The sequence below is a fragment of the Ptychodera flava genome, chromosome 11, assembly GCF_041260155.1.
Source record: "Ptychodera flava strain L36383 chromosome 11, AS_Pfla_20210202, whole genome shotgun sequence".
Classification (NCBI taxonomy): domain Eukaryota; kingdom Metazoa; phylum Hemichordata; class Enteropneusta; family Ptychoderidae; genus Ptychodera; species Ptychodera flava.
The window spans coordinates 40,817,097-40,832,930 of NC_091938.1; the positions used below are offsets into that span (position 1 = coordinate 40,817,097).

General features: G+C 37.5%; 1 protein-coding gene and 1 long non-coding RNA gene across 6 annotated transcripts in view; both read right to left on the reverse strand.

Annotated features, from left to right (window-relative positions):
- The window catches only part of LOC139144289 (kelch domain-containing protein 2-like), a 37,801-nt gene extending 21,967 nt beyond the window's left edge, over positions 1 to 15,834 (reverse strand). For 2 of the 5 annotated variants that reach the window (XM_070714969.1, XM_070714967.1), the window contains exon 1: positions 15,695 to 15,834. Coding sequence is in view for 1 of the 5 variants with exons in the window: in XM_070714966.1 (XP_070571067.1) it covers positions 12,028 to 13,332 (1,305 nt within the window). In the remaining 4 variants the exon portion in view is untranslated. Of the gene's footprint in view, positions 1 to 1,154; positions 1,275 to 11,858; positions 14,679 to 15,694 lie in introns of those variants that run through there. The other 3 variants (XM_070714966.1, XM_070714970.1, XM_070714968.1) reach the window with 3 other exon arrangements.
- On the reverse strand, positions 4,875 to 6,539 carry LOC139144291 (uncharacterized). Its single transcript, XR_011554799.1, has 3 exons — positions 6,401 to 6,539; positions 6,104 to 6,170; positions 4,875 to 5,030 (listed from the first exon to the last, which is right to left on the reverse strand). It is a non-coding gene; the product is annotated as an uncharacterized lncRNA (long non-coding RNA).

Consider the following 15,834-nt stretch of genomic DNA (forward strand, 5'->3'; position numbering starts at 1 on the left):
CTTTTCTGCATGGGGCTGTGATTTAATGTTTGGGCGAACATTTAATCGCAGTGTAATCTTTATCTTGTTCAAAATTGCATATATAGCCCCAGCAGTGTGTACACAGACCTAAATGACTACATTGTCACAAACTTATTTTAGTTTGAAAGTAAAATCATAAAAATAATGCTAAAAGATACAGCTAGTGGGGCTTAAGATTGGGAACACACTTTGTGTTTCATCCAATGTAATACAACATACTAACAACAAACTTGAAGTTTATCAATGAATGAACAAGAACAACAACAATAAAGTCCAGGTTTCTCCTTCCAGAGGCATAAAAACTATCTCATCTGTCCTGGTGGTTGTAACAACTCAGTTCACACTGCTCCATTCAGGCGGACTACACATGCACCAGAAATGTAGCAAGATATAATTAAAAATAAATTCCGAGTGCAACAGAAACAGTAGAGAAACTACCGTCTATGGTGCAACAGAAGCCAACAGCCTGTATTGTTTACACTAACTAGGCCAGGTGCAGCTCTGCACTGTGTTAAAACAACTCCCTCCGCTGGATTCAACACGAAAGTGTGCATTTCTGCTCTATTTTTTCAAAATATTCATTCCCCTGAAAATTTTTACCTTAAATCGATTTGTAAATTGTAGGATAGAAACTTTTTCAGGTCAAAACCCCCCCACCCCCAAACTAAAAGAATTAAGTTTTTTATCCTTCATTGAACTTTTGACGTTGCCCCTTAAGTAGATCGATTTTCCGATCGATCTATTGATCCCGTAGTCGATATGCCCGCCACTGTGAGACTTTAGGTTGCAGTGGCGGGTATATCGACTACGGGATCAATAGATCGATCCGAAAATCGATCTACTTAGCAGACTACCCAGCTAAGGAGCGCCTGTGGGACCATGGTGGACGAAGCGGAGACCAGGTACGATACCTCCGTGCAGCTGTATGGAGGTTTCTGCGCAGAGACCTCCATGGGTAGACATTTCGACATGTTTAAAGTGGGGCTTAATATGATCTTCCTCCTGCAATAAACGGATCTCTGCTGAATTGTACCGTTTTCCTCTGTCTGTTTACATCGATTATCTGTTGTGACCGCGATGCAAGTATGTACACTCAGTGGCCAGTTTCCGTACGTCTTTTCAGAAATACTTACTTTACTGTTGGTACGTTTCAAATCCAGTCATGGAACGTGTACGATAGGATAATATTTTTATTCTGGCATCTGTTACGATGATTTTTCAAACCTGGGACAAGGGTCAGGGGTCGTTAGGTCAAATTTGGTATCGCCCTCTTGTGGCCCATTTCCGGTACAGTTGTATCCATATACCGTACAAGAATTCAGAAGCACAGAAAAGGCAAATAAGTGGGTTCAATTGACATTTTTTCGAAAAATTGGACTTGCAGATTAACAGTCATACGAAGCGCGCATATTTTTGTTTAAATATATGTGTAAATGTAAAATATCTGCAATACTGATGAAACTTGGTCGTGCTGCTTTTGTTTCCACTCAAAGCCACTTAAGGGGAGCACCATTTGATTTGGAGGGGGTCTGGTGGCAAGGGGGTGACAATTTTTTTTTTCACACATAGCAGCAATTTTTTTTCAATGTATGCTCACAACAAAATACGTTTTCTGCACAACTAAAGGTAATGCAAAATATTTAAATTTGTTCTCAAATGAAGTGCACATGCATATTTCGCATGTATCACTATCAAAGCTCATTCATAGGCGGCAGTTCAAAATACTTATATTGGTTCTCAATGCTCATTGTGGTAGTTCCAGCACTTCACATTGATGTTTATATTTTAACCTTCAGCTGTGGGAAATCGCAACATTTTTTTTTCACTTTGGGTCTTTGCAGTAGTTATTCTCTATGAGAAGCCAATATATGATTTTTCCCCCAAATCCTCCAACCCTCCCCCAGAAATCAAATTGTTCTCCCCTTAACCCTTTCACCCCCAGTTCCCTGTATACAGGTCCAACTTGACCATAGAAAACAATGGATTTGGGACAAACCATGGTGGTGAAAGGGTTAAACTAAGACCAACAGATGACAGACAGACAGACAGACACACACATACACACACACACACACACGCACACACACGAATAACAGAAATAAACATATGTTTATGTGTGATAAACAGTTTAATACATTATAAACATTTTGCATCCATAAATATATTATATAATAATATATCATACATTAAATAATTTTGTATCCATTGAACTCTGAAAACACATTGTTTTATCTATTTGACTTGTTAAAAAGTGATGTGCATATTATTAACCCTTTGAGCAATGTAATTCTCCTGCCAAAATTTTAGTGCAAAATTTTACCAATTTTCATAATTTTTCTGTAATTTTTTTTGATAATTTTTGACCAACTGGACCTCACATTTCATTAGCTACAGTTTTTTCTAAAAACGTTTGCAAAAATTTGAGAAAAATTGACTGGGGTTTATTTTATAAAGGAGACAAAAATAGACTTTGGCGTTCAAAGGGTTAAGTGAATAAATGTATTTATGAAACTACTAACAATAATATAATTTTATTTTGTCATTAGGTATTGAGAAGATGCAACTCATTAATATAATTAACAATTTTACAAACAACAGGTTACCATGCCTTCCACATAAACTAATTTGACTTATCAAGAACCTGTTTTGATAAATATAATTAAATTATACTCATCAAGTTGAAGTTAAATATTTATTTCTTTTTTATTGTGTTTATACGTATTCATTTATGCTTCACATATTTCATACTTTTACATATCATTTTCTGAAATGGCCTTGGTTATAAATATGTATGCCGAAATGAGAACATGAACACATTATTACAATGATGTGTCTTCTTATGCTGCACATATTTCATACTTTTACATATCATTCTCTGAAATGGCCTTGGTTATAAATATGTATGCCGGAATGAGAACGTGAACACATTATCACAATGACGTGTCTTCTTATGCTGCACATATATCATACTTTTACATATCATTTTCTGAAATGTCCATGGTTATAAATATGTATGCCGAAATGAGAACATGAACACGTTATCACAATGATGTGTCTTCTTATGCTGCACATATATCCTACTTTTACATATCATTTTCTGAAATGTCCATGGTTATAAAGATGTATGCCGAAATGAGAACATGAACACATTATCACAATGACGTGTCTTCTTATGCTGCACATATATCATACGTTTACATATCATTTTCTGAAATGTCCATGGTTATACCGGTAAATATCTATGCCGAAATGAGAACATGAACACATCAGCACAATGACTCCGATGATGCGTCTTCTTATGCTTGTGTCATCCCTACCATTTGTAGATGGTTTGTTCATCAAGGAGTATCTATCAGTGTGTAAGAAAATAAAGCAAAACATTATGAAATGATCAATTATCATGATTGAGAAAAAAAATATCACTCATCCTTTAAACATGAAGTGTCACTCGTGTCAGTAAAGTCATGATTTTGTTTGCAGAAATTATTGACCTGACCTCAGATTTTGTTACAATTCTCTTTCCTTCTCTCTCACTCTCTTTCTCTGGATCTCTGTGTTTGTCTGTCTGTGTTCTGTCTCTGTCAGTCTCTGCCTCTGTGTGTATGTGTATATATATATATATATATATATATATATATATATATATATATATATATATATATATATATATTATTGTTATTATTATTAAAAAGACAAGCAGGATGACGTACACTTGAGTTAAAAGGGACACACTGGCTTATTTTGTACATTATGGTTATTTTAATTTCTTGTGGAATATTATATGTATTGTACTGCTCATTGACATGAGTACAGTGACTGGTGGCCACAGCTCAACTCACCCTGTACATGGTCACAAAGCATGGTCGCTTCCACAGTTTAAGTTTTGGTATGTACAAAAATTGTTTTATAGAAGAATTCATACATTATACCCATGCACAGGGTATGAGTTGAACTGTAACAAATGGTCATTAAGCATATTTTAGTCATAACAATATAAATATATTTCAAAAGAAACTAAAATAAACAAAGTAATATCACAAATGAGCAACTGTGTCCCTTTAACCCTTTCACCATCATGGTTTGTCCCAAATCTATTGTTTTCTATGGTAAAGTTGGACCTGTATACAGGGAACTGGGGGTGAAAGGGTTAACCTTTTCATCCCATACAGGTCCACATTTACCATTGATTACAATGGGTTTGGACCAAACCATGGTCGTGAAAGGGTTAATTATATAACATACTGCTCTGTTTCTGAACATTTAGCATATTTCTTATGAAGTCATCTGCATATACATATATTGCATTTACTCACCTTCATGACCGATTTCTCATTCATTGTCGAGATACAAGTTGCCAGTGATGATAAACTGGTGATGGATCTCCAGTTATGCAAAATGTGTAATCACATGGGATGACAGCTCCAGCACCTTTTTCATCAAAGGGGGATGGCCATGGTTTGAAACTCTGGCATGGTTCTGCTGTTGGCATACTAAGAAGAAGCGAGAGAAAAAAAAAATATGTATATGGGTGTGTATCAAAATTAAACAAAAGTGTGACGTAGAAATAGGTGGAACAGACGAAGTAAACATCTGATAGAGTTCTTGTTATCAAGGTTATATTTTCCTATTGCAATAGAACTTTGTTCAGATATGGTTCTGTTAAAATCTATGCACAGAACATCATCATTTTTCATGAATCTTGTTAGTTTGCATGGTTGTTACTAATTATATTTAAGAGTCATACCATGATATTTTTGTGCAGTTTTTGTTGTCGATGATATGTCGGAATGTTGAGCTCATCCCTAACGGAACTCGACCAACTGGTAGCCCAGCAATGGTGATTAATTGTTGTTTTTTTTTTCTTGTTAGTTGTAATATGGTGATATTCTTCAGGAATAGATTTTGGTATGTGAACCAACATGGCATTATCATCAAATCTGTTTCCATATTCCTTTGTTACATTTAATAATATTTTTTTAACTGGTGGCTTTATCTGAAAAGCATGGTACCTATAAAAAAAGGAAAATATGCACAAATAACTTTTCATGTTAAAGATGAGTTCATTAAAATTAATTGTCTCAGACAATGTAACTGTTCCTATTAAAATTTTAACAAGATAATTCAACAAGCAACCTAGTGGCTGATAGAGCTCCGCTGTAATCAATCTGATTAAAATCAGCTGCAGTGATGTGCTCGGTATTTCTGCCGTCATCATTGTGATCATTCACTTGCGTGTGTCCATGCTGTAGTGATGTGCTTGGTATTTTCGTCCTCATCGTTGTGGTTCTTTACTTGTGTATGTCCTTGCCTCCACGTGCAAGTAAAGGACCACAACGATGAGGGCGAAAATATAGAGCAAATCACTACAGCTGATTTTAATCAGATTGCACTGTTATGTATTGCTCAAAAATTTAAATCAGATTGTGTTTCAATAAAATCAGTAATACTGACACGTCTGTCTATGTTTATTTTAGGAAAACTGAACCAGCTAGGGCATCCCTATGCCTGGAAATGAATGTATTATAATACAATGATCAGCTCTCGTTTTAACTCTGCCATAAATATATGCAAGTAAAACTACAAGTACAATGTCAAGAAAATTGAGTCATCCCTAGGAACATGTACACTAAATTATGAGGAAGCTGCTTTTGGTGAAAAAGCTAACGAAATTGCGCAAAATTTTCAAATTAGAAGAATTAATCTCAATTTGAATAAACCTGATTTTGATCATCCTTGGAACCCACAGATCAAATTTCAAAGTAATCTGACCAAAAATATTTTTGACAAAAAAGGGAAAATTTATCCCAAAATTCAAATATGCAAATCACAACATGATTTTGAACGAATCAAATTGTGGTCACCGTAAGTGAATTGCACATCAATATCGAACACAATTGACCAGCGGTTTCAGAGAAGAAGACAATATTGTTGACAGATAGACAAATAATGGAAAAGTGGCACAGATAAGTGGATCCACCTATCTGCACCACTGACAGTGAAGCTAAAACATCAATTTTTCCAGTTACAAATATGTTTACAATATCCATTACACCAAAATCTAATTGCAAAAATGAAAACCTACCCTTTTATAACTGATTTCTCCACAACTACATGGTGGTGGCAGTTTTGATGTGTTATAAACATCTTAACTGTAAGAAAAGAAAAATTTTATCAGGACCATTCAATAACTGAATATAGATTTTAATCACATTTTACATGTTAATTAGTATATATAGATTAATATTTATTAACATGCTTTAACATACATATTACATTTTTAAAGGAAATGTATTAATACTATGGAGTTGATCAACAAAATATGTTACACAATTATATTCTGATTGTAATGGCCAATACACTTGGGTTAAATATAACTTACCTGGCACATTCATGGCAAACAAATGGTACTTCAGCTTGAGACATTGCACTTGATAGTGTTACGTGCAGAGAAAACGAACAAAAGGGTGAACTCAGCAGTTAACGTTTAAACAAAATTTATTACGAAAATAAAACTAATTGCTAAGTCAGGGATAGAGTACAGGCTTTAAAAGTGTACAGACTACTTATCTCAGCTGGGACGGCAAAGCTCCAGTCTCAGAGTTGTAACAGTCAGTCTGATGAATGAACAGTCCTTCGGCTTGCAGGCTTGCAGTTGCACAAAGTCCACAGTATAAATCCAGCGTTGACAGTGAAGGTCTTGAAAAGTCTTGAGAATGACTACTGCTGGAGTTTAGTAACACACAAATGACACGATCCCAAAAGTCTGACTGGAAGCTGTGCACGTCCCTTTTATAAAGGCATATAAGAACAATCTAGAACTTTTATTGACATGCTAATTACTGTTCTAAAATTATCTCCCTTACACAACTAATCAACTTTCCAGAACATTCCAAACATGACTAATTGAATTCAAGGTTGTGAGGTCATCAAGGGCAGTGACCTTGAGAATGTTCTAGACTAATTGAACTCAGGTCATGATGAGTGTGGGGGAATGACCTACATAACACACCCCCTCTTCAAAAAAAAAAATTTTTCAAAGAAAAATCTTTCTTTTACAAATGTAATCTTGAAAAGGATTTGAGTACTCAAATTTTGTTTTACTCTAAAGTAAAGTTTCTTGAAAGTGAACAACAATAAAATTTTCTTGAAAGTGAACAACAATAAACTCTAAATACGAGAGAGACAGTCTGCAATTAAATTGTCTCTGCCTTTGATATGTCTAATGTCAAGATTAAACTCCTGTAACATTAAACTCCATCTTAGCAATCTCTGATTTTTTGCCTTTAAATTTCTGCAGAAAAACAAGAGGGTTGTGATCAATATAAACCACTATTGGCTGATTTGAAGAAGTAACATAAACTTCAAAATGCTGTAAAGCTAATATCAAAGATAAACACTCTTTTTCAATTAGAGTAGTTTCTCTGAGATTTGTTAAATTTGTGTGAAAAGTAGCAAACAGGATGTCCCATGACTATCTTCTTGCAATTTGTTGTTGGAAAACTTGAAATGGCACTGAATTTGGCATAAAGTATGCACGGCAAAGTCCGTTATTTTTACTGAGTTCGATAAAGTCATTGTTCGGCAAATACTTGGCTTCCTCCTGGAGATATTCCGCTTTCGCAGGATTCAGTCCGTCTGGATGTTGTTCCACTGGATTACTGTCGCAGACATCTTCGTTGTGGTAGATGATGTTTGTCCTCGTTGGAACATCTTGGAACAAATGTTCATGTTGGTTCTTTCAGCTGTTGTTGGTGTTCTGGCTGGAGGTGTGCCAACTTTGTAGACTCCAGCTTCTCCAGGATTTCTGAGTTCTGAAGCTTGACCGACCCAGCTTTGAGTTTAGAGTATTTTCACTCAAGTCAGTTTCAGTATCACTATCTTCATAATGGCCAGAACTGACTGCACTGACAGGCTGAGTTATAGTAGGATTATCCCTATCCAATATGGCTTAAGCATATTTATGTGACATAGCTGTTTTGTTTTCGCCTGTCAGGTGTTATTATGATGTAATTTAAATCACTCAATTTCTTATCAATTAGGTATGGCCCAAAGTAACGAGCATGGAGTGGTTTGCCAGGAACCGGAAGTAGAACAAGAACTTTTGACCTGGTTCAAACTTCCGTTTTGAGGTGTTTTTATCGTATTTGGTTTTCATTGACTGCTGAGATGACTCAAGATTTTCTCTGGCTAATTCACATGCTTTAGAGAGTTTTGTACGAAAATCTGACACATATTGCAAATATTCAGACAATCATCATCGTCTGATAGGAATTTCTCTTTAACGAGCTTAAGTGGGCCACGGACTGTATGTCCAAATACAAGCTCAAATGGGCTAAAACCAAGAGACTCTTGAATTGACTCTCTAACAGCAAAGAGCAGAAAATGAATTCCTTCATCCCACTGCTTCTCTGTGTCAAGACAGTAGGTCCTAATCATGTTTTTCAAAGTTTGATGAAATCGCTCAAGAGCACCCTGACTTTCTGGATGATAGGCGGATGACCTATACTGTTTAATGCCTAGCTGATCCATTACTTGTTGAAAAATTCCAGACATAAAGTTGGAGCCTTGATCGGACTGGACACATTTAGGGAGGCCAAATAAAGTGAAAAATTTGACTAAAGCTTTCACTATAGTCTTTGTCTTTATATTTCTCAGTGGTATGGCTTCTGGGAACCGAGTTGATGTACACATTATTGTCAGCATGTACTCATTTCCTGATCTTGTTTTTGGTAGGGGCCCAACACAGTCTATTAGTATCCTACTAAATGGTTCTTGAAATGCAGGAATTGGCTGTAAAGGGCCTTTGAATGGTCTGATTTGGCTTTCCTACCATTTGACATGTGTGACAAGTTTTACAGAAATGTGCTACATCCTGCCTGAGATTAGGCCAATAAAAGTGACTGAGAATTTTATGATAAGTTTTCCTTACTCCCAAATGACCAGCCCAGGGGGTTTCATGGGCCAGGCGCAATATTTCAGCACGGTAGGGCTTTGGAACCACAATTTGATGTTTTATAGCCCAGTCGTCATCAACCAAAACATCTGGAGGTCTCCATTTACGCATGAGAATACCAGACTTTGTATAATAGGAAACAGAGCTATCTGAAGTTTTACCTTCATCATCTACCCTGTCAAACAAAGACAAAATATCTGGGTCTTTGTGTTGTTCTGCAATGAGATTTGATCTAGAAAATATCTGACTTTTGTCAGCAGAAGTTTTACTGGAAGTTTCAAATCCACGAGGGATAACGGAATGATCCGTGTCAAACACCTGACTGAGAAAGGTGTCATTTAAGTCAACATCTGTGACATTATTTTTGAGAGTATTTTGATTCTCGGAAGTTTTCTTTGACATGGCTCGAGTAATGGCACATGAAGGAAATAAATCGGGTATCTCTTGTTCAATTGGCTCTGGATCCTGATCTAAACTAGGATTATCAGTCACAAGTGGATTAGTAAGACCTTGTCCCCAGCAAGGTCGTTTCCAAGAAGAAGATGAATCCCTTCAAAAGGCAAAAAAGGCCTAACACCTAAAGCCACAGGTCCAGAAACAAAGTCCGAAGACAAATAGACATTATGGAGAGGAACAGGAATGTAGTCATTACAATCTACCCCCTTAATAAGAACTTTAGAACCTGAAAATGACTTTTCAGAAAACGGCAGGGTATCTGCCAACAAAAGAGACTGGGACGCCCCGGTATCTCTTAAAATTTTGACAGGGGTAGCGGAAGAGAAATCACTAGAAAGTGATATAAAACCATTATGAATAAATGGCTCGAAAATACCCATAATGCTATCTTGAGAAGAATTGACCTTGACCTCATTAATTGGGGATAAGAGGGGTTTAACCTCAGAAAATGTGTTGCACACATTATTAGACTCTAATTGAGTTGATGAAAAATAAAGCCGGTGGGCTTAGATCCACTTTGACCACTTTGACCTTCACGTTTTCTTTTCAATTTGAAACAATCTGACATTAAATGGCCGTCTTTCTTACAATAATTACAAGAAAGTGTACCAAACTGTTTGTCAGAAGGAGATTGAGACTTGGGATCTGATGATGTGGGAGTGTTACTTGAACTCTGTGAACTGTTGTCATTTGATTTCCTACTCTCCTTTGAAAAATTCTTGGATGAAAAGGAGGAGTTAAATTTACCTGCATTGTTTCTGTATGAAAAGGACTGGGATGGTTTGCTGAGAAATGAAGATTTGTGGGTCAATGAATAATCATCGGCCAAACGTGCAGCAACCTCCAATGTATCTGCCTTTTGTTCATTGATAAATGTCTTGATGTCACTCCGGATGCACCTTTTAAATTCCTCAATCAAAACAAGTTGTCGTAATTTGTCATAATTCTGACTGACCTTTTCAGAAGAACACCAGCGATCAAACAGTTGTTCTTTTGTTCGAGCAAATTCAACATAAGTTTGATCTTTCGCCTTCTCACAATCCCTAAATTTCTGACGGTACGCTTCAGGCACCAACTCATAACCCTTGAGAATTAATTCCTTCACAGAATCATAATTTGAAGCCTGCTCTACTGACAACTGAATGTAAATTTCTCTGGCTTTACCCACCAAAGCACTCTGCAAAAGCATAGACCAGGACTCCTTAGGCCAATTCAGACTCTGAGCAATTTTCTCAAAATGGAGAAAATATTTGTCAACATCCTTTTCTTGGAAAGGGGGAACTAACCTGAAATGCTTAGTGATGTCAAACTTGTCTGAAGGGAAGAATTTTCCTGACTGTCCAAGCTCTAAACGTTTTATTTCTACCTGTAATCGCTGTTCTTCTAATCGCAATTCTTTTTCTCTCTGTCTTTCTTCCATTTCTAATCTTTCCTGCCTTTCTTTTTCTTTCTGTCTTTCTTCCATTTGCAATTCTTTTTCTTTCATTTCCTTTTCTAATTCCAATTTCTTAAGCTCCAATCTGCCTGTATTTCTAATTCTAATTTTTTGAGTTCGAGGAAGACTCAGGCTCATAATCTTTTAAGGCAGACTCCTCAAAATGGCCAGAATTAACTAAATGTTTTGCAATCTTGAACTGTATTTCCCGCTTGCGCATAGATCTTTTGACATCTACTTTAAGGAAATTTGCCAGTGCTATGAGGTTGTCTTTTCTGAGGGAATTAAATGTGTCCTGATCGAGGTCATCCATAAATTCGTCTGGCTTGAATTCCGCCATGATTGAATTTCGCTGAGTTCACAGTGTAAAGTAGTTTTGAAAAGGTAGGCAAAATGTTGTCAAACGGCTCAAAATATTCGTCTCCCGGACGAGCCCCCAATTTGTTACGTGCAGAGAAAACGAACAAAAGGGTGAACTCAGCAGTTAACGTTTAAACAAAATTTATTACGAAAATAAAACTAATTGCTAAGTCAGGGATAGAGTACAGGCTTTAAAAGTGTACAGACTACTTATCTCAGCTGGGACGGCAAAGCTCCAGTCTCAGAGTTGTAACAGTCAGTCTGATGAATGAACAGTCCTTCGGCTTGCAGGCTTGCAGTTGCACAAAGTCCACAGTATAAATCCAGCGTTGACAGTGAAGGTCTTGAAAAGTCTTGAGAATGACTACTGCTGGAGTTTAGTAACACACAAATGACACGATCCCAAAAGTCTGACTGGAAGCTGTGCACGTCCCTTTTATAAAGGCATATAAGAACAATCTAGAACTTTTATTGACATGCTAATTACTGTTCTAAATTATCTCCCTTACACAACTAATCAACTTTCCAGAACATTCCAAACATGACTAATTGAATTCAAGGTTGTGAGGTCATCAGGGCAGTGACCTTGAGAATGTTCTAGACTAATTGAACTCAGGTCATGATGAGTGTGGGGGGAATGACCTACATAACAATACATCATGGGTAACTGGTACACACGTAACATGCATCCAGGCACCACAGCCACCAGCATTTTTCTCACATAAAACCCATGTAGACTGGTCTTCTGGAAAAGTTTCCTGTAGACACAGTTTGCATGTGTTGTCATCAACAGTCTCCTGCATCAGACGTCGCCTGGCTTTACTTTGTTTTTGAGTTTGGCATTCCGGTTAGTCTCTCTAATATGCCTCTGTTGTGCTTTCAGTGCTCTCTTTTCTTGAATCCCTTTCTCTCTCTCTTCTCTTCTCTTTTTTTTCAGTAGTTTCTCTTCCTCTTTTTGTTTCTTCTTTTCTTCCCGTTTTCTCATTCTTTCTTGTTTTTCCATGAACTCCCTTGCCTTCTTCCTTTCACGTTCTTCCATTATCTTCATGGATACTGGACCAGTCAAGAAATTGGGCATATCACAGATCTTTCTCTTCTTTCTTCCCTTTATAGATTGATTTGGAAATCTTAAGATTTCTTTTAGAGCTGGTGATAATCTCTCTGATTGCAAATATGAAATATCAGTTGTACCACTCTTTGTCAATCTTTCAGCTTCTGTTGTCTGTGTTGTATTTGTGCTGTGCTGTGACGTTTCTCCCGTTGTAGACATCTGTGTTGTATTTGTGCTGTGCTGTGACGTTTCTCCCGTTGTAGACATCTGTGTTGTATTTGTGCTGTGCTGTGACGTTTCTCTCGTTGTAGACATCTGTTTTGTATTTGAGCTATGCTGTGACGTTTCTCTCATTATAGACATCTGTGTTGTATTTGTGCTGTGCTGTGACGTTTCTCCTGCTGTAGACATCTGTGTTGTATTTGAGCTATGCTGTGACGTTTCTCCTGCTGTAGACATCTGTGTTGTATTTGAGCTATGCTGTGACGTTTCTCTCATTATAGACATCTGTGTTGTATTTGTGCTGTGCTGTGACGTTTCTCCTGCTGTAGACATCTGTGTTGTATTTGAGCTATGCTGTGACGTTTCTCCTGCTGTAGACATCTGTGTTGTATTTGAGCTGTGCTGTGACGTTTCTCCCGTTGTAGACATCTGTGTTGTATTTGTGCTGTGCTGTGACGTTTCTCCTGCTGTAGACATCCTTGTTGTATTTGAGCTATGCTGTGACGTTTCTCTCGTTGTAGACATCTGTGTTGTATTTGTGCTGTACTGTGACGTTTCTCCTGTTGTAGACATCTGTGTTGTATTTGAGCTGTGCTGTGACGTTTCTCTCGTTGTAGACATCTGTGTTGTATTTGTGCTGTACTGTGACGTTTCCCCTGTGGTTGACATATGTGCATCTGTATCATTGAACAGATCAACACTTGGTGTTTTGTCAATGGCAGCCCTCAATTTTCGCCACACCTGAAATGTTGGACTTCCCACAAGATCATATTCTTCTTGGATCCTTTCTCTGTATCGTGCTTTCGTTGGTGTGGTAAGAACGCTTTCCATCATAGTGAACAATGTTATGGCTGGGGAGGACTTTGAGGTACTCTGGTCGTTGGTTGGAGAGGCAGCAGCATCTTCATCTCATTTCCTTGAAGATTGATAGATTCTTCATTTTGTGACATGGCTTTATTTTCTATGTCACAAAACACCTCTCCTGGTAAAAGTGCATCATCTGGTATGACAGATCTGTCGACTGGAAAGACTCCACTCTTCTTAAATGCCTTTATGATGTTATTGAGCGTGACACTATTCACCCATGCCGTTCTGAAAACTCTTGCGAATGTTTTCTTCGTCACCACCTGGTCTTGGTTTTCTGTATTGAAGGCTCTCACAGCTACACCCCATGATTGCTTGAGTGGTCCAAAGAGACCGACATCACATGGCTGAATTAGATGAGAAGCATTTGGAAGCAGGCGATAGAAATGGATTTGATTGGCGACTGCGACCTTGAAGGTTTCATATGAGATATGCGATGTGTGGCTGTCGAGCAATAACACTACAGGACGAGCTGGAGGAAGATGCGGTATGAAGAGGTTGACAAACCACTCGTAGAATGCTTCGTATCCATCCAACCAGACTCTGTGAAATAGCAGGCAGCCCCATCTACACAACCAGCCAATGGGGACCAAGACACTGGAGCTTGTTTGCCAGGAAATAACATGTATGGTGGAATACAACCACCAGCAGCATTTACACAGACAAGCACTGTGATCTGGCTCTTGTTGTTGCTGCATACATATGGAACTGGTATTTTGGATTGAACTGGACCCAGCACTTTGCTTGACTTTGGTGACAAAGAGAACCCAGATTCATCGCAGTTCCATATTTGCCATGGTTTATCCATTAGATCTTGATCAGATAAGATATTTCAAAATCTCGGAACCACTGGTCGATATCTGATTTTGAAATGACTGCCCTCTTCATTGACAGGTTCCTAACGGATACCAATTTCACCTCAGGATTTCTTTTCTTGAACTGCCTGAGCCATTTTCGTTCAGGTCGGTTTGGTATTTTGTTGTGCTTCAACATACTTGGTCGGCCATCTCTATCCAATATTTCTTCACAGTGTCCTGTAGTTGGGCTTGAGAAACGCCAAAACCTCTCTTTGCCATACCAACAATCCAAGACACAAGTGCTTCTTCTTCTCTTCTTGAAAGAATAGGTTGAGGGCCTCTGTTGCTACCTATTTGGACCTTTCCAGTTACATGGTCATGCAGTGTTGTTTTTTTTAAACCATACTTGCTGGCAGCAGCGCGAATCGTTAGCCCTAAGGAGACATCTGTCATCGCCATTCGATACCTGTCACTCTTTTCATCCATATTAATGCTAAACTACCAGTTACGCTTGATGTTCTGAAACAAAATCAATATCAGCTAAAGGTTGTCACTTCTTGAGCAGTGATTTATACTTATGACTACCTGAATTTTTTTTGTTCTAAAATTAAAATAACATTATATTTGCTTAAACCAATGTATATTTAACAAAATACATGCTTGTTAATTGAATAAATTTACAGATACAATAATAATGTCAGCAGACAACCCAATATACAAAAAGGAGTTGAATTTATTATAAAAATGTACATAAAATAATCTTAGATATTACTATTATTATTATTATTATTATTAATATTATTATTATTTATAATTTATACATGACAAATAAATATCTAAAATTGACGATAAAAACACCCTGACATTTCCCTAAAATTTGACGATATCTACCTACTTTACGTAGTACCGTTCCACCTCGACTGCCCTACTATCAACACTACAAATATACGCTAAAAAAGAAAATACATTGTTCGAAATTAGAATAACAACACGCTCGTTAACGCAGTCACGTCATGGCTGCAAACTAGGACGCGTACGGTTATCTGGGCCACACACAGTCGACGTTAAATACATTATTTTTTTTTTAACGGCAAAAGTGTGAAACAAAGTTGCAGACGACAGATGTCAACAAAGATACGGCACGCGCGGAGCTAACTACATTTGTTGCAAAAGTGACGCGTTTTTTTGCGAATGTCATCTCAAACATAGGATTGCGTACGCAAGTACCATTAATTCGGCGTGATTTCTAGAAGCGCTCGAAAAAAAGTTTGATTTTTTAGAAAAATACGGCACAACGATCTTACCTACCGGTGTTGTACGATCGGTATAGTTTCAGAGATTTACCCACAATGCAACTGGCGCGTGATATGACCCGGAAGTGATGAAAATGTAAACATGTACGGAAACTGGTGACGTACGGAAACTGGGCCACTGACTGTATCGCCGAAGGTCGAATTCGGTTGCATCACGTACTGAACGGTTCATAGAGAAACGGCGTTGTAGAGTGGAAAATGAAAATCAGAGCTTATTCTTACCTTGACGACAGACAGGCCTTTCGCTCTGTCGTAGATTTTCGACCCTATTTGAAACCGTACAACTACAAGCAGCCCGTCCCTCTTAGGTGTTCAGCTTTCACTTTTACGTGAATTCATGAATGAGGAACCGGGAGTCTTTA